Here is a 26,389-nt window from a genome sequence, read left to right as displayed (position 1 = left end):
CACAAATTCTTATTCCATGTTGCAAAGCAAGAGAGAAAATGCAGGAATTTACTTTCCATGAAGTTTGGCACATTATCAGACTCTTCCTCCATTACTTGGAATACTACTACCCTGTGAACTAACTCTACTGTTCTCATTACATCAAAGAGCAGAAGCCTTTGAGAGCTGCAGACACTACGGCCATTTTAGACATTCAGCAAGACTGGAAAGTGGATGGGAACTAAAACAGAGCTGAATTTGGTTTCACCAGAAGGCTGAACACAAACTTTGATACATCCAGCCAAACTGAACTTCAAGCAAATTCTGTAGGTGACTCCAGAAATCTCTCACAGACATCAGGTTGTATACACAGAAAGACAGAAGCAGTCTCACAGTCTGCTGATTTTAATTTATGAGGGTGATAACTTTAAGTAAACTAGACACTGCAAAAAAGTCTGGCTGACTCAAGAGAAAGATGAAGTTGAGAGTGAAAACTGTCAGCAGTGCAACCTGATGAAGAATTGCACACTGCTGTTTCACTAGAAGCTAAATATGAACCATCTCCCAACACTGAAAAGGTATTCCTCATCCATAGCTTGCATTCTGGGAGGCTGCTGGCGCTAGAAAGCAACTACCGTATATACTCAGTACTCCTTGGGCTCAGGACAAACTGTTTAATCAAAAATTAAGTAAGGAAGCAAGCAAACAAAAAAATATGGGAAGACATATGTATATATTCCTAATAGATATAAAACAAAATGTAAAGTGGAAGAGATTCTTTGTTACAGGTGGTCAGACAAAACGGGAATATTTCATGAAACTTAAGGAAAAAGCTGCTGCTTCACGAGACTGCATTATGGGGGGAGATGAGGGAACAGGAAGAACATCTGCACCCACAGGTGCAAAAGAAATAAGCAATTTTTGCCAGCAACTTCAGTGCCTGCATTTGATCCTGTGATTTGATACTGCACTGTACATCAATTGAGAGGCATTTGCCAAAATTTAAATAGGCACAGAAATGTGGAATAACAAAGAGATAGGATCACGGGGAAATCTGACCACAACTAAACTTGTTGAAGGTAACTCTGTGGGGAAAAAAAATAATTAAAAAAATGAAGAATATAGATATGTGTTTGCATATGGAAGAACAGTTCATCCATTACTTCAGGGGGACAGATTTGAAAAATTCAGGAATATGAAGACAGTTTCCAGACTACAAAGCTGTGATTGCCTGGAAGAGTAAAACTCAGCCTTTGGTAGGGAAAATGGATGGACCGATTAAACTAAAAGCAAGTAGATAAATATATTTTAAAGCCTAATAATTTCCCTGACATAAAAACCATGGAACGATGCTGTAAGGGCAATTACAACTGTTCCAGACATTACTGATCTCAGACGTCCAGCTGAAGAGGCACACACTGCTCATGAAAACAGGTGTCCTGTTGCTCTGCAATACCCAGGCGCTACTCCATATCGAATAGACTTTCTTCTGTTGGTTTACAGGGAGAAAAGGGTTGCAGTTCTCAGGAAACTTCACAGTCAAGTATTCAGAGTTACGAAAGTCATATTTCTTTTTAAAAAAGTGTGAAGACTATATGCTGGTGGCAGTGCATTTATTGGTAGTACCTGCAGAGAAAAGCTTTCAAACCTCTGACTGCTTTTCAGATGACACAACCTTTTTCAAGAAAAAACAAAACAAAACTTCAGTACCGCGAGGTTAAGCGTTTTGTTCTGTTTTCTTCTGAGGACATATATTCATTCACCACTTACCAGCCCACAGACACGTGGCAGCCTGCCTCTCTTAGAAGCACCGCATTTGGGTCCTGTTCTCTACAAGCTACATTCAGTTCTGTAGCACAAAATCCCCAGGAGAACATGATAGTTGAGTGCCAGGTTAGGTTCAAAGCAAAACACAAATTAGAATGCAAAACATAATTTCATATCAAGGAGTGGTGTACCTCTTGGCTGGAATCACTTAAGTTCTCTGCTCCAGAGCAGTGTCCCTCCCTGTCTTAGATCTTACCCACCTCTTTGAACTTAAAAGTTACCCCATCAGAGCTGTACTGCTCCACTTACACACAACAGGCTGAGCTCTCCCTGGCACCACCCGCTGTTCCCAGGCAGGCAAAGCCCCAGACAAAGGGCTTTTTGTCCAACATCACCTTCCTTGACCAGCAGACAGTATTAAATTGCACTTGAGGGAGTGAAGAGGCTAAACTGAATGTAAGACGGGGAAGCACCCCTCTGTCTCCAGAGAAGTACAAGCTTTGGCAGCAGATACCATAAAGTCATCAAGCAAAGGTCTAATGTTTGCTCTTCTCTCCAGAAGAGAGCCGTACAGTATACTTACAGAAGACCTAACATACTATAAACATCTAAGAGTGCTCAGTATCATGAAAGTCAAAATCCAAGCTCTTCCAGATCTCGGGTAAAACAGGTTCAGGGTGGGCACTGAGCAAGAGCAGCTGCTGTCACCATCTGAAGACAACTCGGAGATGCCTAATTCACACCATACTTCAGCACTCTCCTCCCTCAGCATCTCATGCCTGAGTATCCCAGAGTGGGCTTGGTGGGACCACAAAATTGTGTCTTAGAGGCAGGGATGCCTTTGGACAGGAGAGAGACACTTCTGCAGCTGCACATTGCAAAATCTCTGGAAGCTCTCCTGCTCTACAGCTGCAAAGGCAAGTTCACTCTTGAGAAGACCTGCAGAGAGCATCTTTCTCTGTGTTAGCAGGACAGAATGAGGAACAGGCCCATCAGGCACCACTCCATGATTAACAAATCAAACCAGCAGAAACAGGTTTCAGCAGGACATTCACTGTACACTGGTTCTAACACCAGCGAAGGGACTTCTGACTCATTTCCACCCGCTGCCCCACCTGAGAAGGTTCACATGACAAGGTTTTATATTTCCTCATTTAAAAGACATTAATTAAGCTATCAGCACACTTACGTAAGCAACTGGACAGGGCACCAGCGATTACTCTGCATTAGCAATTGCACACCTTCACTGTGAGGCGGGGAGGTGTGAGTTCACAAGAAGACTATTTCCAACACCCCGGATGTGTTACAGCATGGCACACCCTGGAATAGGGTGTTACTTTCTAATACCTTAATAAAAGTATTTTCTTTATTAGTTGCCTCCTAGGAGCACACAGATGGCAGCACTGATGCAAGAGGTATTCCCTCCAAACCCTGAACAAAGCTGAGTAGAAACTTAAACAAAAAGAAATGGTAGGGGTTTGGATTTTTTTTTTTAAACATCATTTCAAGGGATCAGTTTTACTCTCAGGAGGGAAAAACCCTCAAACAGACAAATGAACCATCAGTTGCAACAAGAGAGATAAGGCCCTAACAAACAACAGTAAAGGTTGTGTTATGTTTTGATTAAACATGGTAGTGAGTATTTGGGGCAAAATAACCTAGATGCTGCCAACCGATCCCCAAGTACTTTATCTTTTGTTGCATACACCCACCAATGCTAGCACAGTCTTTGAAACAAAAGACTATACTCTGTAGGTGAGTGTACACGCACACACGCGTGGGTCATTCCACAGCTCTCTGTGCTGCTTTGTCCATACAGCAAGTTTTAAGCAACCACATTGAACTCCATCAACTTTTGAATCAGTAATCTGCACACATAAGGAACCGTGGCCTCATAGGACAGGCGTCTGCAGGACTGAACTGGGCTGTTTATAGTCAGAGCAGAAGACCTCTGCAGCTAGAGCTCGTGAATTCTCAAAAACTCTTTTGATAATTTTGAGCGATATAGCCCTGGAAGGTAACACAAGAAGGGTCAGGCAACATCTGAGGACCAGAGTGTTCAAGTCCCAGACTGTGACTTCAATTGCTTTCAGTTATCACAGAATACGTTTGAGACGTAGCCATCAACACCCCTGGGACAAATCTTCCCATGCAGCTACCTCTGCACAGAGGAACAACAGGCTTTCCTCTTGATGAGCAGCAGCACAGTGAAGTCTAGTTCTGTAAGTTGCCAACATGCCCTGTATCTTCCAAATCAGACCATAAAATGGTATTTTTCCAGAGGCTACTAAGGGAGACATTTATCAAGGTAAAGATTACAGAACTGCCTTAAGGCAAAACTAGTGGTAACATCATCAGCAGGAGGATATGGATGATAGATACACGCTCACTTTTAGAGTAGAAATTTAGTATTAAGGATATCATAGCATCACAGCAACATAAAACTAGTTCGGACAGAAAGCTGGTAAGACCTTGTATGTATCAAATGTGAATTATGGGTACTTGAGGAGAACAAAAGCAATGCCCATACGTTGTGATGGTTTACCTTGGGCTCTTGTGAAGTCTGCTCTCTCATGTCAAGACAGGGCACTATCAGGACAGTAATTTTGATCCACTCTCCATTCCATATGCATGTGAAGACCTCTTTTGTTTTAGAAACCAGAAACATGTTAACTCGATGCTACATTAACTTCAGCTTTTACTATAAAAAGAGAAGCAGACTGGAAAGAGTATTCAAGTGGGAATTGTTAGACTAACAGCTGTCATATATGAGTGTTCTTTGACAGCAACAGCAAAAATTAACCTTGTCGGCCATTCTTAACAGAAACAACCAGGGTAGCAGTTTCCCAGTAGGGAAAGGACCATCAGCAGGACTGCAGAACTCAGGTTCTGTTAACGACATTTCACTTAAATGTAAAATACAACATTTTCCTTCTTTAATAAGGCCTGATTGTATTTACATTTAATAAGTATACCAAAACCTGATTTAGCAAGTAGCAAGATAAGATTTACTTCATACTCATATATGTAAGTGATGACTTAGTGGTACTTAAGCCCATAATCTCAGAAGAATAACATTAGTTTCAACCTCCCTTCCTGCTCAACCATTGCAACCAAAATCATGCTGCAGTTTGCTATGTTAAAATTCTGCCAGGGAGCAAAAGAAAAAAAAAGAATAAAAGTTATTCCATTAAAGCAGAAACAAACCTGGAAAGTCATTTAAAATTAATTCTTTTGTTCAATGTCTAAGGGTCATTTTGGTAGGCACTAAAGCACTAATGTCAACTGTGTGTTCATAATACCTGACAGAAGTTTAAAAGGTAAAGCATGCAAAAAGTTGGCTCTATAATCCAAAATTTATACAGAAGTACAGTTTACAAATATTTGCCCATGAGGACATAAAAGCCCTCCTTTAAAACCAAAACCCAATGGCCAGGCCCCATATAAACATTACATTATCTATTCTACTTGTGCTTTTGGCAAAGATGGGAAGTTCTCTCCCGCAATCGCCACTTGATGGTTCTACCTTTCGGCAGCAGCATGTCCTCCTCAGAAAGATAATGATTCCGGAGTGCTTTGATAACTAAACCTGCACGTGCTTAGACACATCTCTCCTTTCTTGTAGGGAAGCCCATCAGACGTGCTCTGGTATTGCAAGTGAGCACTGACCGTCTTTGTTCCAAAGTTCCTTTGGCAGCATCAGAGCTCATCACATATTCAGTGTGTGCCCTCACTACAAGGTGGTTCCTGAACTTTCGTGTATTTTCATCTCATCAACAAGGGGTTTATGGCAGAGAACTTACTGGAGATTGTTTGATGGCAAAACACATTCTGCCAACTAAACTCACACTCTTTTCCTGAACTAACACAAGCCAGGAAGAAAACCACATTGATATTTTTGCAATATCTTAGGGGACAGATTTTGATTTTGCTGGTATCTATGTAAACTTGAGCTATGTATGATGAGTAAGGAAACCCAACTTAGCACATCTTTGTTAACTTCTTAAAAAATTAAGAACCGAGCTTTAGTAAACTTCTTAAGATCCAATCATCTTTCATGTCAATAAGTAGTTTATTTTCTCTTCTCCTTCTTCCAGGAACCACAGTGAGGATTTTAAAGTGCACTATTCAGTTTGAAAGGAGCCAAGTACTTATCTGGGCACAGCACTGAAGCTTATACAGCCCAGAGATGTAAAAAAACCCCACACAAATAAAAACAAGCAAAACCAAAAAACCCAAACAACAAACAAACAAAAATAATAAAAAAGAAAAAAAAAACACCCCTCAAAACCCACAATATTACTAAGCACAAGCACTAGAACCTCTTCATACTTAGAAAGTTTGAATTCAGAGAGTTCCAAAGCCACATATATTATGACACTATATGCCACCATACCAAAGCTTTTAAATATGTCTTAGAAAAAACAGCCTTACAGAAGTGAACTCCAAGGAGAAAGAGTACGTGAGAAGGCAACTGGAATAAGTTTCATCACTGAAATAGGGTGCATCACTGCAGCTGTAGCACTGGTGAAATTGAAACAAAGCATTTCAGTCAGCTCTTGTACAACTCAGCACACCCTCGTTGCACCAACATTTTAAAGAAGGCTGTAAGAGAGCTGAGTAAATTACTCAACTGATAATTGGCTATACATACAACCAAATAAAATATTAAGCCCCTGTATCTGCTTTGTAGCCATGGCTCTTCCAGTTCATACTTTCCAGCTTTTAAAATTTTTGTATCTACTGCAGTAAGATAAGCACTTCCCACTCGTATAGTATTGTTCTATTCAGCTTGTGAATAAGGACATTAAGCAGTAGGAAACAGTATTAAAAACAATTTCCTAGGTAAGTAAAAATAATTTGAAATCATAAAATAGATATGGATTAGTTACATCATATTTACTTGGAAAAACAGCATTACTGCATCATCCAAAAAGGCAGACAGTGATAAGGAACTACCACAGAGGATTAGTGTAAAATTGCAGTATTATTAACAAGGGTCCCTGGCTTTTAACATGGAAATATTAAAAAAATCCCCTCCAGCTTGAGTAAGCAATGAAGTGTAAAACCCATTCCATCTTTGACTGAACATTTCAAGGCATTTTCAAACTTTCACACATTTGTCACCACGTTCACAGATGAGAAATGCTGGCAATTCATTACACTCAAATTGAAACCAATTCTTCTGTGTAGCTACATGTTATGTCAATGTTCTTCCCAATGAAATACATCTATTTAGCAGCCATGGGAGTCAGTATTCTCTTGTGCTCTGTAACATTATTAAAAAGTTAAGTCACGGTCACCGCCACCAGAGCCTTAGCTTCACTCTGTCAAATAAAGTGATCACTGTAAGGGTGGTAGGCAATTCGTTCTCTTTGAATTTGTATTTCAGGTCAACAATAGCTTTACCTGCATAATGTACGGGGATTTCTATCTTTGGCCCTATGACGTAGTGACCCTCCTCCAGACTGTGAGCTGTAATTGTTGTCCACTGTCGACACGAATGAATCAGAAGATAATCGCTCTCTCGAAGGCCTTCTACAGCTTCTCCTGCAAAACAGATGTAGGTCCTTAATAAATAAATAAATCAACCAATCAATCATCACACTGCATGAAGAATTTGGAAAACTTCACAACAAGTATTTTATTCTTATTGCTGCTTATTTTTTCAGACCTTTTGATATTGAAAAATCCAATTAAGTAAGTTTCAATCCTAAGCAGTATTCACTTTTGCAATGTAAGCACTTTACCTTAGAGAAAACAAACACAAAGCAAAACAACTCAGTGCATGTATACAATACCACAGAGATGCAATCCAGATTACTCAGCAGTGGTTCTGGGGCTCCTTTTTCAGATTTCTGCATAAACAGACTTTTCATATCTCTATTTTTGTCTGCCTATCTCAATAACTACAAATAACTCAGAGCTATTTCAATTTTTAAGGGAAAAAATACATTTCCATACGTTGAAAGATCATCACACTACGCTACAGCCACCTGAAACCAAATCTTGTTTGTCACTATGAAGTACCTGGCTATCACACTTGCAGATAGAGCGATTTCAGCTTCGTCACTCTATCCCTTTGCAAGTTACTGCTTAATTAGCCATTCCTATATCTGTAAATTTAACCCTGCCACTTGAAAATAAAGAGGAATAAAAATTATTAACACACACCAAAGTCTTCTCTCAGAAATAAATAAAACCAGAAGCCTCCCAAGAGGCATCTCTGCAATGCCCTCTGTTGTACTGTGGTGTCTGCCAAATCCATCCCAAGGTCTGCAAGAGATCCAGCTCTCCTTTCTTCCCCCGTCCCTACCAAGTCCTCTGCATTTCCACCAAGCACCCAATCAGGACTGGAGTGCTTTGCTTGGCTTTGCAGCAGTTGCAAGAACCACATCAAGACAGACTGCTCAGAGTGCCAGCTACACATCCCAAGCATGATACACGAATGAAGTTTCACAGAGCAGGCAAACTGCTCTTACATACCCACAGTCCTGCTCAGTACGCTTCTGTGTCGAACACACAGAAAACAGCCTTTCTCCAGGTGCCTTTAAAGCAGCCATGGGAACTTTCAGGAACACTTAGCAGGCACTAAACAAGGGCCAAGAATAATGGAGCTTTCAATTTAATTTTCCCTCTGTCCCACCAGCCCTCTGCAGTCACAGCCAAAAATAAAGCAAGTCATTTAGCCCTAGGATCAAGTTTGGACAAAACCCACCCCTTCAGCTACTAAAACAAACTGCACTTTCTCTTCACTGTCCTCTGATACTCTGGAGTCAGCAGAATAATGAGACTTCGCTCGGCCTGGAGCAGCAGACATTTCCCCTGCTCAGTCTCTGCAGAGGAGAGATGCTTCCCATTGAGCTTTTTTTTGTGGGGTTTTTGTTTGTTTACTTTTTTGTTTTTGTTTGTTTGGTTGGTTGGTTGGTTGTTTTGTTTGATTGGTTGTTTGTCTTTGGTTTGTGGTTTTGGTTGTTTTGTTTTGTTTTTTCCCCCCGCACCAGGCAATCTTTTTCACCATAGACAACAGCTACTACACACCCCATTCCTGCCTGATTTCATGCTCCCATTCTATCAGAAAGTGCCCTCCTACACGATCCAAAACACAGCAACTGGTGTGTGTGAGAACGGTTAGATTTTAAATCAGAAGAGACCATTACAACCATCTGCTCCAACACTCTCTGGCCACAGGATTCTGTTCCTTTCTTCCAGAAACATGGGTTTGGCTACACAAGGGAGAGGTCCCTCATAACCTGCCTGCAGAGTTCAAGAGATGGACTTCCCTGGGTTTGCTGTCCCACAGCCTGTTGAACCTTAAAAAAAGTCTCCATTTTGCACATCTGGGGCTTTAACTTACAAGCATGCTATGGTGCTGTTATGGGGGTGTGTGGGGGAACCAAAAAACCCAAAGGCATACAGAGCCCATCAGTACAGTGATTCTTGCTCCCAAGAAGGTATCATTTGCAGGTCTCCTTCTTTTCTGCAGAATAGAAAGCAGCTTCCAGGTAAGCAGGACACTTCAAGAACCGGTTTCCAAGTGCCCCTGGGACTACGGTCCTTGGCAGCCCAGACAAGCTGCTCCACACCAGGTCCTGCTACCTGGGAGGCACCAGCTCTCCACCCACCCTGTGCTGGGAGATGGAACCTTGATAAGCCGAGGGAAGAGCAGCAAAACTGCTGTGCAGAAAAAGGAGAACTCTTTGGTCCTTTCCATATCTTGAGGGAAATTCAGATATGTTTGCTAGAGGAGTCATGCACCTGCTAAATCTTACCAAATCATCTGACCTTGAGCATCTCCTGTTCTCTGCTCTCAGGGCAACTCCTAATATGTATAAAAATTATCTTCAGCTTGCTGCAGAAGAAGGTTACAATTTGGAGGGAAAACACAATAATAATAATAATAATATACGGCATTTTCTGAGACTCATGTTTCAGTTCAGAGAGTTACACAAATGCTTCTATAATCCATGGCAGCAAGTAACTATCCCATCCCACAACAAAATAAAACCAATGACACATAAGAGAAGAACTAGTATTTTACTAGCTTCACCGACAGTGATAAACAAATTCTGAAGAAAACAGCACCTTTGACATTCTTTTTCTTTGTCTTAAAATCTATAGGTAAAATTTCAGAATGTTACCTAAAGGAAGGCTGGATTCTACACCCAGGATTCCAGGGAAATAATTACAGTATGGGTCATCCTCAAAGAGTCTGGGAAAGATATTCTCAGGAAAATAAAAACACCCATTATGAAAAGGTGCTTCCAGTCATGGTTCACATGCCACAGTCTGTTTAAGTGGTTACTCCGCTAAAACTGGGTGGGACAGGTGAGTGTAAGAAGAGATTACTAAGGCAGGCCCAAGAGTGACTACGTAATTAAGTCCGCAGCTGGAAGTAGCTGTATTTTTTAAACAGAACCTGCGAAACCACAATTCTTGTTGCACCAATTATTTATTCCAACTGATTACATCGGAAACGAATTTCATGCTCTGCCGCGGGAGCTTAAGCCGAAGAGAGGAGGTGGAGCAGATGCAACGGGGAGATCATGGTCCCTCCGGCTCCCTCACAACAGGCAGGTCTTTCCATACCAAACTTTGATCTTTCCTAACCATGGGCTAAGCCAGATTCCTGGGGTTGCTTTACAGGAAGAGGCCGCTTGTCACCAAAGGAATGAATGGACTTGCAAAAACACCTAGTGAGCGATGGCCTCCATGCTATAGGGGAAAAATACAATGAAGAGTCAAACATGACTGAGGACAACAAAACATGGCCATACATGCTTTCTTCTTTCTTCCATTTTCCTCTAGTCGATCTCCCCGCTGTGAGACTTGCTCTCTGTCTGCTGGACAGGAGGACCTTGCAAGCAGGAGACACTTTGGACCCCAGCTACCCGTCTCAGCTCGCAGCCCAAGCACAGCCCAGACTTACCCCTTTACGCTTTTCTCAGCCAACCGTACCTTGCAAAACAGCCACGTGCATCCAATCTTATTTGTTTCCTCGTCTCGGTAACGCAAGTTATGCAAGCCTTTCATTAATCACATTTTAACTACGTGGGATAGAACTCGGCAGTCCTCACATCCACCAACTGTGCAAGTCGGTTCTCACCTATGCAACATACTCCTACACTGCTGCTTACACACACACACACACACACAAATCAAATGCCATGAGAAAACAGGGAACACAGGCCACTCATCTTTAGTAACACTTTTGTCTCTTATGATCAAATATGGATTAGCTCTATCTTCTCACCCTCTCCTCCCCACCCCACATGCCTGCAATATAATTAAACCACAACAAAGAACCTACAGGTAAATACTTGAGTTGTTTTTCTTCCCCCCAAATAAAAACCATAGAAGCAATGAATTATCACATGCAATTCCCCATCCCTCCCCAAGTTGCCTACCGCTTTCTAAATTATGAGTCAAGTTTATTCATAATAATGCCTGATACTATGAAACCCATGATTCTCTAACAGCACCTAAACCCCAAATAAAGCATCAGCACCCACCCTTGCCTGCCTAGAAAAGCCTCACACCTCCACAATGTTCCAGCCAGTATGTTCCTAAACAAGCTGTCCTCCTATAAGCACCCTGACCACAGCCAATACTTGGGCTACTTTATCTTGCATCACCGAAGCAGCACCGCAACAACTATTCATGTGTTCATTGCAAATAAGATGTATTATCCGTTTTTTAATTACATAATCCATTTCCATAAAATTCCTAAAAACTACAAATATTGCAAAGCCCACCCTTGTTGAAGGGCAATTGCAGAGGGAACGCTGACCATGAAAGTAAAATTGTTCACATGTTGATACAGTAAAAAAAAAGATATAATTGCTTAATCAAGATTCCCATGCTTATTAAATACCACCTACATTAAATGTCAATGCTTCTTTAATAATTCTTTCCAGTTCCAAAACCGGATCATCCACATTTGCCAAATCTTGGCTCTGTGATTGTAAACACTCCAATCTCAAATCAACAGTTAACAACTGGAGCAAGACTGGGAGCAGGATACCTCGATCTACAAGTTCGAAGATGAATTTCTGTTCTCACTTGCAGTTTTTAGGAATGAGGTGAGAAAACAGAGTGTAGCTATAGGCAGGGATCAAGTTTGTGTACAGCAACACTGTGGCACAGAAGGCAGTTAGTTTCTTTTGAAGCAAGCTCTGACCTATCCCACACATTGTTGCCACCAATTACTGCCTAAAGACACACACTTTTATTTAGTTTAGCATTTCACAATTTCCAAATGTTTGGAGTAAAGCCTCAGGAGAAGAACTGAAGATCCCTCTGGTTTTGAAGGGTCTGAACACTCCCACCTCCTCTTCACCTCCTTCTGGATCAACAATTAAAGAAAGCTTGTCCCATTAACAATCCATAAAAGACAATTCATGCAGGTTCCATATATTATGGTTTGCCAAAGACAACAGTGTCTTCTCAACACCAACCACTAAAGAAAAATTGTAAAACAAATGAAAAAAAAAAAAAAGTTAAAGTTCTCCTCCTAGCATTGAGAAACTAACATTCAAGGCACTGCAAAATGTGCAGACCAACATGACTCATTCACTCACAGAAACTACACTGCTAAAAATAAGCAGCGATCTACAGGAATATAAACACTTTATAATGCCACACGCTTTGTCATCTTGGCTAAGAGTTTGCATCACTGCCTTAAAGCATAAGCTTTGCATCTGGAGACATTAAAATAGTAGGTAACAAGCAATTTGGATAAAGAGATGAAGTCACATGCAAGGTTCCAGCAACGTAACAGATATCATTTATACACGCCAGATGAACTAGGCACCATCTCCTCCTGCCAGGAAGATGGTTATGGAGACATTCCTCTCACCTCATTCATCACAGAGGACTGTAAAGTGATCTTAATGCTGCCCCTGCACATCAGTTCAAGCATGCAGAATTTACTCTTCCTGGAACAAAAGGGCTTACAGAAAATAGTTAGGAGCTCAGAAGAAACTTCAGATGCCTTTTGTGAAATAGCTGGTGAAGAAGTTGCCTGTGAAACCTCAGGGAAAACTCATCAAGACTTCGGGCCATGTGTTTTCACTAAGCCTGAACACCATCTGCATGCAAGGTATCAGATGCCATACAATTAAGTGTATCACCCACCCTGCTTTGGTCAGTTAAATAGGGAGTAAGTTTAATTATTCCACCTAATGTTCCACAATCACATAACGTATCATTATATAGGAAAATCTCGGCACCATTAAAAATAATTTCAGTGGGCGTGCAGCCAGCTACCTACGAAACCACATAAATGAGTAACTTGAACTTTATCCCCACTTGAGCTTGCACTAACATTTGCTAGGAATGAAGGGTTAATTTGTGGCACAGCAAAAACAAGTGGCTGGCTGGTCAGGTGAGCATGTCTGCTGTGAAGTAACTAGGAAGAACTGTCAGCATGTGGCTAGTGTTACCAGGGGAGACTAGCAACCAAGGGTTATTTTGCAACAACTAGAAGCTAAGAGAATGCAGAATGATTAGAAGCGGGGGGGGAAAAAAAAAAGAAAGAAGTGAGGTTCTTAATTATTTATCATGCTATCATCACACTGAGGAGCCTTACACAGTATCTGCTTCACTGGACGTGAAGCTTCACTGAACTTGCCCTGGCTGAGAACCAAGCAAGCCGTGCATTAAAATACACCTTAGCTTCATCCTACAGCATCACGAAAAACAAAGCACAGCCCCAGCCAGTATGAAATGAAGTTATAATCTATTGTCAAAAAAAAAAAACCCCCAAAAAAAAAGATATAGTACTATGAACTTCATGGCTCTGTGCAAAGAGATGTTTCAGGTCAGAGGAAGGTCACACCGCTAGCACAAATATAAATGCCAGAACTTCTCTTCCACTCCAAAATAAGGAATCCACAGCACTGTACACCAGTCAACTAATAAAAGCTGTCTTGTTTTTGGAAAAGCCAACTTGTTTTTCTATAAACATTTGCTAGTCACATAGCTCACACACAGATTAACACCTTTAGTCAAATTTGATTTCTTTTTGTCTTATTGGAAGATTCACAGCAGGTAAAACAGAAGCCAAGGCCTCCTCTCAGCACAAAAGCTCAGGGGTCCCCCTTCTAAAAGGGGGGAGCCCAGCAGTGAGACGACAGCACACCTGAAGAGAGGGTGCACAGGTCAGAGACACGCGGCTGGGCATGGCCAGCACCCAACATCTGTGGGCACTGCACACACTGACCTCAGCCGCCTCGGGAATGAGGGTCTGTGAGCACCAAAGGTACCTTCAGCCAGGTGTTAAAATCAGGCTGGGTACCGCAGCATCCTTTTACCTTACCTTTAAAAAGAAAAAAAAAAAAGAAAAAAAATCAGTCATAACTCATGGCCATTCTCATCGGGGAATATGTGTTCCCTGTGTTCCCTTTCCTTTACACCATCGCCGAACACCTCCCAAGCACTTTGCTTCTTGTTCAGCCAGTTGGTAGTTTGGGCTTCTGATCTCTTGAAATACAAGACAACAAAAAACAAGGCATAACCATCCATAAAAATCAGTAGGCAGCAACTCCTTGTTCCGCACAAGACAAGTAAGTAAAAAAAGATCAAGGTGTTTGTCGGGCTGCATTGCAAAGATTTTTCACTGTTCCGTCTGGTTTCATTTGACGCAGGGACACACAGTAACATCAACAGCGTTCTAGAAGCACTGCACTGAATATATTGCTTTTATGTAAGTAAGAGGACAAGTTATTTGAGAAACACAATCAAAAAAACCCCAAACTGTTAGCATGGACAATATACTACTGGAAGAGAACTCTGAGTAGTCCATTTTCCAGTATCTTCGAGGCTTAGCGTCTATTTTTACTGGAGTCTGAATTCAAAGAGCAGCATGAATTCTTTCACTTAGGGGACAAGACTGTGCTCCTAAATAACCTTCTCTGGTTTTAATACATGCAGCAGAGGAGAAACAAAATAAATGAGTATGTGACAACTCAGTAGAAGAACCACCTACTATATTCTATTTGTTAATCAAATACTTGTGGTGCTGTCATACATGACCATCTGATGGCAGTTGGTTTTTTCCTCCCCTTGATGACAAGTGAGCAAATGCCCTGTTTCCCTTAGAAGCATGAATTTTCATCCAGAGTCATTGAATAGTTTTGATATTTCAGGCAGAGTGAAACTGTAACAGTGCACAGGAGAGCTTCCATCCGACATCCCACCAACCACAGTGCTTTCAACCTATGGTCCTTCACCTCCAGCATTGTCATATCACTGCAGCAACATCTCACTGGCAGAACAGGTGCCTCTTCTACAGATCATTTCACTAACACTTAAAGCTTTCTTCTCCCATAATGCTGAGCTTGAAATTTATATTTTGGAGGAAGAAACACAAAGTTCTTGTGAGGTCAGAATAGTCACATTAGGACAACTAATTTCATTTTTTATATTATCAGCAGGTCATGCAACCTGCTAAGCAGTTTACTACTCCTCATGACAAATAACTTCTATCTGAACTCTGAGGGAGGGTGGCAGGGAGGAAATCAAGCCTTTTGTTTTCTGCATGCTGCATCATACTTCAGACTATCTGTTGGGTATATATCTGTGGAGACATACCTCAATTAATATCAAAGACAAATATTAAATTAGGGTGGTTTGCTTGCTTAAGCTTTGGCACTGTACTTGGTTATTGAGTCAAATCTCAATGAGCTGTTAAGCCCACCAGTGCCATTGTGTCTGCAAAAATGAAACTGGCACTGGTCTATGACACAGGTCAGAGGAAAAAGTTGATTAGGAGAAAAACATCAGAATTTTCCAGTTTGAAGTAGCAATGGTAATTTGCATAGAAAAAATGCACATCCTTGTAACATTCCTTAGCAAAGGAAGGTAGGAAAGAAAACCCCAGAAGTGTTTTGTTACATGAAGAACCCCACTTGTAGCAACACTAATTAACATTGGATCTAAAACGACTGAGAATTTTGAGGAGGTTTTTTTGTCACTATGACTGATCAGATGCTTGTAAGTGTTACTCTTGCATAAAACACCTAATGGGAGAGAAGTAAAAAGAATATGTAATTGTAGAAAACACTGCTACGACTAAAGAAAAACCTGCTTTGAAAACCTCTTCATGTTATCAGTGTCACTGTCATTCCATGCTGACACACACACAAAAAAGTTGATGAAAAAAATTATCTAGCTGATCAGACATACTTCTTTGTTTACAGAAAAGCAAAACAACTTGCATGGGAGTATATCATGCAAAGTCTAAATACAGACTGCCAGTGAGATAAAAGGGTAAATATTGTAATTTCTAGGAGCAAATATTGTAGTTTCTAGGAGTGAGATGAGGAAGAGGGAAAAAAAACCCCAACACACCAAGACAAACCCAACCCATGTTAAAATTTAAATACCTCAGGGCTATAAAATGTAGCGTACTAAATTTTTAATTTGAAGGGGGCAGATTCATTAGGAAAGCCTGACAGTGGTCTCATCTGACTGTCTGTGTCTGAACATACAGGAATAGATGAAAGCAGAGGGTACTGTCCCCAGCTGCGCAACCTTCTGAGCTTACAACACAAAGATCTGGAATAAAAATTGCAGTTCTGTCCAGGACTGTTGATAATCAACCTCGCTTTTCAGTTTGCCATCTTCCTTCTAAAACATTTTCCCGAGCAGGTTTAAATACGTGCTTCCATCCTGCATCACATCTGTTTGTGTTGGTTTCTATTATCTGGATCAACCAGTATTTCTGTCATGATTCAAACTGCAGTCAAACACCCCTCTCTCAAAAGAAATCCAAAGTAATGTTGACTTGACCTTCCATCGACTGCATGGACTACACATCTTTCCGTGAATGAAAGGCTTCCCAAAAGGAAAAACTTGCAACTAAAGCTGGGAACATCAGGCAAATTAGTTGAAAATCTTGTCTGCTGTCTCTCAAATTAACATTCAACCAGTTGGTCTATCAGAGTTGCTTTATACTTTACAAAAGAGTTTAAAAAAAAAAAAAAAGTGTTGTTTTTCTTATTTTTTTTCCCCAAAAAGTATTTTATTTGAGTCACAGGAGAGCCCAGGCATCAAAGCCAGCTCAGGTTGTGTCCCACAAACTGACCAAGAGCTCCAGACCACCTCTTTGGTTCTTTGCTGCAGAGGCTGTGGAGGAAACACGCAAAAGACTCATGCCACTCCATCCAGCCCAGATGGAGACACTTGGCTGCCTGAAACTGCTTGTCTGCAGCAAGGTCCATAACCAGCAACTACACTTCGTCTCAGCCATGGATGATGGAGGAAGAGATATCGCATCACCTCGCAGCTTCAGGAAGAGCTGAGCAAGATGCAGCTACCCAAGAAATAGTTTGTCCGAGATTAAGCCTCTCCCCACTGCACACCTTTTTCCTCGGATGAAACACAACTGTTGTTGGCTACGGTTGGCTGTGCTGCAACAACTGTGAGTCATGTCTGAACAAGAGAGTGTCCAGTTCGCTTCCCTGACCCTGCCTGCTGGGCGGGGAAGGGGCAAGGACGGCATCGCCCACGGACCGCCCAACATCGCTACTTGCGGTGCTTTGCTCATTGATGTAATCCTTCAGCCTCGCGGGACTGTGATTAGAACTTCGGGTGACCATTTGATACTTCACAGTCAAGAAAAAGGAGATATGGCTTTACTTTGGCAATTTCTAGTCCCTCTGCAAAAGCCTGATACAATCAAATTGTTTCAATCCAACTGATGCTGAACTCAAGCTATCACCCACTAATACCAAACAAGAGAGAAGAGACTCCCATCCCCCTATTCATTTTATGCTTGCCAGCAAGAAGACAGATTTATTTCTTTAGGATTAGCATTTTGCTATTGGAATGACTGGATATACCAGTACTGTTGCAACAAATCAGCATAAACCATAATCTTGTTACAAGGATATGGGACAGATTAATCCACTGAAAAATCCAGTTTGTTCCAAGACGAGCTTTTCTCTAGCTGCAAATACACAGAGACAGCATCTCAGTGACTCTTCAAAAAAACCTGTTTGACCTACTGCAGGGAAGAGGAGCACAAATATTTTAAATAAACACAAAGTGGAATTCTGGTGCCACTGATGGTAAATGCTCTGCTGACTTTCAATCTCACAGTTTAAACTTTGGCATCTTGCTTTCTTTGTGTTCATAAGAAAAATATTGGGGGGGGGTGGCGCTGGAGAAGAGTAACAACACAGATTTCATTGAGCTTTGTTTGTGTTTGTTTCAAGCCTTCAGAACAAACATCCCGGAATGAGAAACCTTACTTTTTATGAACTCAAGCCAAACAAGCCAAAACACATCTTTCAACACAGACTGCTCTCCACCCCCACACAGGGGAAAAAAAACCCCACTGAGTACAACAACATCCTAACATTTGCATTCCAAAACACAGTAACTTTCTGCTGCTATCATAATTATTCTTCTTAATACTGAGCATCATCAGCTGTAACTCCAGATTTGCTGTATGCTCACAACAGATTTAGCTGTAAGATTGATCCAACAGAACAGTCAATCGCCATGGTTACTTACAAACCACCCTAGAAAGTCTCAGCAATTCTTTAAACTGCTCCAATACCCTGCAATATGTTGAATAGTGCCAACTATTTATCATGCTAGCTTATATTTGACAGGAAAAAAAAATAGAATCAATTAATTGAAATCTGAGATTCTTATGGAAGGAAGTTTTCTGAAGTCACCTAAGATCACATATCTGAAGCATTAAGAATAAGAGCAAAGAACCTGAAGTTTAACTACAGTTAAAGTGATCACAGGTTAGAAGTAATGAGAAAGAGAAAGCTAAATAGCTTTCATTGCATGCCATAGAGGTTCCAGCCTAGTTTAGTGTTACCATAGAGAGGGATAGGAAGGAATTTTATGTTTAGTTTGTTTTCCATTTTGAATTCCAATCGCCAAAGTCAGGGGAGAAAAAAAAAAAAAATATTTAAAATATTTGTCCTTTGCAATCAAGGCACCAGGTTTGGAAATGAGGAACCCAAAGAGCAGCTTTCATAAGCAGTCTGATGAGTCTGGATAAAGAGAATGATGGAGCAGCCTGCTGCCAGCCAAACCAGCTCCTTTAAATGCTTCATTAGGAGAGCCAAGGTTTTCTTTCATTAGAGGCAAGCACTCCTCACGCTAGAAAAGCTCCTGCTCAGATGCATCTATAAATATTGTGAAGTCCACCAGAGGATACACTTCCAAGTGCCTGTTTAGCATCAGGTGCCTAGTTGGGGAAGTTTAATAATTAAGAGGCGAGAGGTGGGCATTTAGCATTGCACTACATGCTTTTACTGTCTCGTATTTATTTCCAAGCACAGCTACTGAACGGTTGCTTTAATTGATGAAACTGAAGGCGGCTGCGCACCTTAGCTGCTGCAGAAATCATCTCTCCCTGTGTAAGTTGGCTGGGAGTCTGGTCAGGGAAGTCTGGCTAAAGCTCCCCAGATTCAGGATGACAATGAGGAAAATGTAACCCCATCAACCTCATGAGTTTAGGACCTAGAACCAAATTCTATATTGCCTTGGCAGACAGAAAAGCAGCCGATTCATTCAGACTTTTCCTGTGCACAGTATAAGAGCTGGGGAGCTCTCATTGTCAGTTATTTATAATTAGATGATATTTTAAAATAGCATTCAAGTAAACATGCTCCATCCTCTCATTATATACCCCAAGTCCTAAAGAGACACTATGCTGCTTTGTGTTGCACAGCAGTGATCCCTGTTTGAACTTGGGGCATCTTGGACAGGCTCCCAATTAAAAATAAAGTAGCCAAAATGAAGGAGCAGCTCAAGCATAGTTTTCTTTAGCTTTGAAAGAAATCATCATTACACTTTAATTTGCCTCTGTTTTTTTGGGCTCCCCCCCCGCCCCCAGCCTGGGTAAGGATGGAATAAAAACAGCAGGAAGGGAGCAAAAGTTCAGCTCTGCTCTGAAGTGGGGTTGCCACCTGGCTGCTTGCCCGGTGGCCTGGCCCATCTCCCTGTGCCCTCGGAGACCCCGCAGGCACTAATTGATTGCACAGACACGGCACCCACTCGTCGGGGCTGCCACTGCCTTTGCATTTTAGCTGTGTCCATCCTACCCATTTTGCTCCAGCTGGAAAAATTCAAGTCTCACTACTAAGAAGGTAATGCCTCATACACACACAGAAATTTTGGACATTCAACTGTGATTAGGCATCTCTGGTTTGGCTACCTCCCGGTACAGTAAGAGTATCTGAGCAATGTGAGAATACTATCAAGAGGAATGCAATCTGAGCCGCACCTAATTCTTTTCTGGTCAAGAACAGCCCTAATCCTGAATGCAATTTATTTCCATTGTTTCAGAGATATCTACATTTAAACCATAAGGTAGAAAAAGAATGGCTTTGATTTTAATAAAACACAAGGGATAGGTGAATAACATCCTGTTGATAATATTTTTATAATCTGAAGAAGGCACAAAAAGAAAAAATAAAACCCTCCTGTGAAGCGGAAAGCTTCTTCTTCCAATGAGCAGCATGCAGAATGGAGAGTGAAGAAAAGCCCATCATGCCTCGCTTTCCCCTTGAGGGCACATTTATCTTTGCCCACAGTCCATTTGGTCTCAAGATACTTTGTTATATATTGACAGGAACCCAAATGATATTTGACAATGCAACCCATAAAACATGCAACAGAAGTGATCTTTTTCTCCGGCTTGCCCTACATTCAGCTGTGGTGATGCTGCAGCTTTGCTGCTTGTCTACAGTCACATCCTGGGTTTGGTGACTGTAGTAGCACACGTGTAACTAGTCATATTTTGTATTTTTGTGTGGAATCCTATCACCACTCCAAGACACATACGCATCAACACTCTCTATATTTTCCTGCTATGAGTATAATGTAGCTTCACACTGGAGACACAGAAAGAAAGCACGACCATAATGAAACTATTATACACAAATGCAACTCAGATAAGATCTTTGATATTACCCAATGTGTGTGGTTGTGGCCCCCTTCAAAGTGGAAAAGCGGCATTTTGACATTTTAATAAACAGAAGCCTGAATAAAACTGTTAAGAAAGATGCAGGAATAATATAATACTTTGGAAACGAGTCTTTCCAACAATAATATACACATAAGGCCCTCCTCCTGTCTAGTCACATAACAAATGGACAAGGATTACTATTATTCTTACAAATAACACCTCCTCTCACTCTCTGTAAGTCAAGCAAGCAGTCAGTGCTGCCTGGCAAAAGGAAGCATTACATGCAAAGCCTACCAATTCATGTTTGAGTCCTGCCAGCAAAACTCCCTTTATTGAAGTTACATCAAACAGCACATCAACAGCAAAGTGTGAGACTCCACAGGGGGAGATCCTGTGTCATCTGCACTGATACAAACCATCCCTCTTCAGTGAAATCCAAAACACCTATCTCCTTCCAACAGCAATGAGTTGCAGTTCCAATTTCTGGTCTCAGCAACCAGAAACTTTCAAGTCTCTAGAAGTGTCTGAAATAACATTCCCTGCTTGCTTTCTCACCTTGAGTAGCACATACACAGCAATCACTCCTAGTATATGTACAGCCAAACATAATGCTGCTGTCTGGTCCCAGAAGCACCCTGATTTCCTCTAAATTAAGGGCAAAGAAGAGGGCATGGAGATAAAAGAGGAGGGCATGGAGGGATGGAGAAACAGATTTTGCACAGGAGCTGTAAGAAGCTGAAGGACAGGAACACAACAGCAACATGCCTGTAGTGCTGGAAGAGGTGAAAGAAGGGCTATCCTATTTAAAGGCAGGAAAGGATAACAGAAAAATTGCACTGCTCCATTCTGGGTGTTTTACCTCACAGTGAACTTCAAAACAACTGCAGATAACGCTGCAACATCTACTGGAAGCCCACAAGTGCAGGTCAATAGCCTGGGGGATGGACTGAGTGGCACAGACTGAAGCTAAGGGCTCCTTGAATCCAACCATGCCCCAAGAGGATGCTCTGAAAGAGGCAACAGGAAAGCTGGACAACAAGATGATCTATGCACATCTGTCTTTTTATTCCCCCCCTTTAAAAAAAACATTTCCTTCATCTTCCCCTCCCCAATCTTCCTTCTCTCATCTCCAAAGTGGTGAGATGCCAGGAAGTAACAAGAATAGTCAATGCTTGCTTTTAGTGGGCAAGTAAGTAAAATTGCCAGTTGGAACAACAAAAATTAAAAAAAGCTGCAAAAAGAAAAACAAACACATGGGAGAGGGTATCCAAGCATTTGCGGATTACTTTGAAATAGTTCCTGGAAGTAATTTAGTAACTGAGCATTTAGACTGCATGACTCCCACAGGCCCAGCGTGCCCTGTCTCAGCCCAGCTTGCTTCAGCACTCAGCAGCAGGATGGGGGGGGGGAACGCCTGGACAAGGGCAGTGGGCACAGGTGTGAATTAGGGTATGCACGGGGACCTTCCTCACTCACACCCTCAGGTCAGTCTTGGGCACACAGTCTCACCCTTCAGGACAGTGAATAAGCAGTTCAAGGCAGTTTATTTCTAGACTCCCTCCAACCAGGCCATATCCTTCTTGCGATGGGAACCACAACCCCATGCCCGACACCTCATCTCCAGAGGATGCACCCCCCTGTACTGCACCCCAGCCACTGCTCCTACCACCAGCATCTGAAGCCCCCCAACCTTTTTCTGGAGACTTGCCATCCACTGAGCTACATCCTCACCCCTGCCAGGTACACATTTTGCCACAGAGGCTCAGAGACAGCAAACAAAGCAGTGCATGATGCACATCAGCCAGTCCAAGGGGCTTTCAGACGCTTACTCAGTTTTTTTCCCACTCCCCTAGCTCTGACTGTAAGGAGAAACCCCTTCAACTTCCTCACTGCCACCACTTTGCCAGCAAGGTTTCCCCTGCTCATTTCACAAATACTATTGCGGCATGTCGTGTTATTTACATCTGAGCCACTACAGTTCAGCCCTGGCATGAGGTAATTCCACTATCAACTTAATCAAATTAAGCTCTCAGGCATCCTCCAGCCTCTGAGATGGTATTTAAATCTTTATCCTTGGTTCTCTTCAGGAGCCCAGTGACATTCTCACAGGCCAAGGAAACATGGACAAGTCCAAGTTCTCTGGGATGACAACTTGCACTGGAAAAGAAAAAGCATGCAAACAAAAAGGGTACTTATAAAACAATTTTACATTTCCTAAAGGTTTGCAACTCCAGTAAGGTCCAAGTTCCTGTCCATACTAGCATCACAGTACCTTCCCTACCATTCTTCCTGGTAAAATCACCTTCCACTCCTCTGATACGAGCAGACCAGCTCTTGCCTGGGCATGCAGATGCTACAGCCCCTGGCACAGGGCTCCCCAGGCCCCCTGAACCCCCAGTTCCAACAGCTATCACTTGTCACTTCGGGTGTGCATTGTGGCTCGATCCAGACCTTTTTTGTGTGTTCCGCAGGCTCAGGAGCATCTCCCTCCTCACAGCAGACTTGGTCTGCAAATGTGACGGGGTGATACAACATGCAGCAGCCGTACAGGAGCTATCGAGATCGAGCAGCTCTTCTTGCTGATGCGATGCCTCAGCCAAGCGTGCAGGTGCTCTGGCAAAGCCCCAATATTAGCAGTTCTATGCTGACGTGCACACCGCCACAGAGATTGCAAAGCAGACATGGCCCCGATCCTCAGCAAAGACACACTCTTCAATCTGCTTACGCACCTCAGTTTTACATTTCTGCACTAGGCCTTCAATTAGCAGATTTGGCTCACAGGTGGAGGTGCAGTGAAGTTAGCTCTGCAAGCTTTTTATACTATAAATGGTATGAAAATCGCAGACCACAAGAGCTACGTAAAACTCGTTCCAAAGGGAAGCACCATTAAAAGCAAAAATTTCAGACTTGAAATATGGGCTCACTGGGTTTTATGAAGGTTGGCTTTGAGTCATATGCAATCCACATTAAGATGATGAATATTTTCCTATAGGGGAGAGACTTAAGCTTCCCTAATCCAACCAACTTGTTACTCCTAATGCCAAAAGGAAACACAGCAACACCCTTGCCCTTCACTGCTGACAAACCGCCACTGGAATGACTGGAACACGCTGTAGCTCTTCCCACAACTTCCATTGAAGCCTGGAGCACCAGACCACATTGTCCAATACCCTCCAGTGCTTCGTCTTGGCATACTCCCTGGAGTTGCCTGTGCTGGGCTATTACAGGGAGTGCCAATTCACGTAATCACCGAAGCCAGGAACACCTAGTCCCAGAACAACACTTGCAGACAAAGCGCAAAACAACAAAACCCTTCTTTCCTATGTTACACTTGTACCATTCCTTACTACCATATCTTGCAACAGCAGCGTATGATTCATCACACTACATTTGTTTTAAGATTAAGGGTTTTACTAACTGTTCAAGACACCTTAATTCCTTTGATTTCATGTGTATCTTGTGCCTTATCTGAAAGCTATATGTAATTTAAATGAAGGGAAAAAAAAAAAAGCTAAGACAATAAGCTTCCTCAAGGACTTTATCCATGGATTTAAAGTTATAGCACTTGAGTTCCAGATAAGAAAAGATGAATGGTGTTTCACCTTCCAAAACCTGAACTAGAGAATTATCCAGGAGGAGTTTGTCCAGGTATGTACACAAAGGCTTCACCTAACAGAGTCAAAAGTTTAGAAATTGAGACAAAGAGCTCCACACCTTGTATGGCAGAAAAGAACATGAACATTTATTAAGTGTGTAAGAAATAAGAGCAAGGCACCGATTTTGCATCTTAGCAGCTGTACCACACTACCAAGATACTCCGGCATAGTGCAAATTGCATACTGATTAAAGAATACATGGTACCCACTACTGTACGCTAATATTATTGCCAAACATGAAAGCAGCTCAAAGAAATAATGGATTTTAAAGTTTAAACAGGTACGTTGCTGAACTCTTTATCTGTCTCACTGGAAGCCTGTGCTACCCCTGGGAATAGATGTTGCCAAGTTACTGGCCTCCATCTCCAGGAGGGCACTATAACCTTCACAGGCACCATTTGGGAGCTGCAGATTTTAAATGAATTAAAAGCTTTTTCACTAAAATGTTTCTGGAGCACACCTCTGCCAGCAGAGCAAAAGGCAAAAAGGAAAAAGAAAGCCAACCAAAACAAAAGCCCAGGAGCAGCGGTTAGTGGCAACCTGTCAACTGCTTTTTCATTCAATTGTCTTGATGGAAACAGCAGACCACAAGGTAAAGGAGGAAAGAAGAAAACACGAGGAAGAGATGCTTCTGAAATTATGCTTTAATAGCAGAACACACAGTGCAAGCAGTTGGGGTTTCAAAGCTGCTCAGCACGTAAGGAAGAAATCAAGCTGCGTGGATACAGCACATCTTGAGTATTTCTGCGTCTGTCTGCACAGCGTCTGAGAGCTGTCACCTACCGCCACAGTACGCAGCAGACGGCCACACCTAGAGCGGGAAATCAGATCGCACCCGCTGCCCAGGGGCTGAGCACATCTGAGACCTCTTTCTTGGTCTACTCGAAAGCTTTGCCCTGCCCCCCAACATGATTCCTTTTATTTATTCAATAGCAGACTGCTGAGACACCCTGCACTAGCTTCTCAAAAGAAGGAGGTCATTTGAGACAATTAAAGCACGGATAGCAGCACTCAGACATGAAAAGAATAAGTCTCTTTGTAGTTTCAAAGTATTGTTTGGCTGCACAGATAACCCGCAACTGTAGTGACGCAATATGAAATTTTCATTATGTACACGGCCACGCTGTTCTACTGAGTATGATGTTCTTTGATAAGCTGCAAGGTTGCTCAGTTTCCAGATATTTCAAACCAGAATAAGCCCTACAGTAATGTGTGTCAGGGAAAAATGGTCCCCAGAACATGACTGGGGTAGATTGACATCACCATGAAAAGTTTTGAAATGGGAGAGAAAAAGTGAACCTGAATACGTGCAGGAAATAAAATCCCTCTATCCCCAGGAGCAATAGCAACACAAACTCACCATTCACCCATTGCTGATATTCACAGGACTTCACTCAAGGGAAAGAAAAAAACAACTTTTTAAAAGTGCATTTGTTACCTATTTTATAGATTTTTCTTTATTTATAGCCACTAATCACGTCATTTTATCTTACAGCAACCCCACACTTACAAGAAGAATTTCCTTTGGAGTCTCAATGGCTCACTGGGATCCACTGTCTCCACGCAGCAGGGAACCACTTCTCTATGAGATGAGGACAAGTGCCACCGTCTTTGATCCCAAGAGGACCAGTTTTCACAACCTTTTTTTTTTTTTTTTTTGAATGTGCATCAATATGTTTATCCTTTATGAAAAATAAATAAATAAAATCAGAGGACCACACACCCTCTTAATCCCAGAAACTTCAGTCTTTGTATACAAGGTGAGAACTTCTGTGAACTCTTCCAGTTCACATCCAATCTGTGGATGAAAACTACCTATTAGCAAAGGCTGCCCTTGTGGGCACACAGCAACAGCAACTGGGTGAAAGGGAGTTTTGCTAAGAAAAAGTAACAAACTCTTAGAGTCCAAATGGAGAAGCAAGCTTATGAAGAAAAGCTCAGCTTGAAGGTCAGCTCTATGCAAAGCAATATTTTCCAGATCTTAACCTTGACAACATTTCTCTCTTACCCTCCAAAATGATCCTTAGAAAAAATAGTTACCAGAAAT

General features: G+C 41.9%; 1 protein-coding gene across 2 annotated transcripts in view; it reads right to left on the bottom strand.

Annotated features, from left to right (window-relative positions):
• GAREM1 (GRB2 associated regulator of MAPK1 subtype 1) overlaps positions 1-26,389 on the bottom strand; it is a 103,338-nt gene that overhangs the window by 72,857 nt on the left and 4,092 nt on the right. The window contains exon 2 of one of the 2 annotated variants that reach the window (XM_082044826.1): positions 7,156-7,296. In XM_082044826.1, coding sequence (XP_081900952.1) covers positions 7,156-7,296 — 141 coding nt within the window. Of the gene's footprint in view, positions 1-7,155; positions 7,297-26,389 lie in introns of those variants that run through there. The other variant, XM_082044827.1, reaches the window with a different exon arrangement.

This window comes from Streptopelia decaocto, assembly GCF_964273445.1.
Source record: "Streptopelia decaocto genome assembly, chromosome: 2".
NCBI lineage: Eukaryota > Metazoa > Chordata > Aves > Columbiformes > Columbidae > Streptopelia > Streptopelia decaocto.
Note: the sequence above shows the minus strand (reverse complement) of the source record. Positions and strands in the feature narration are given on the sequence as shown.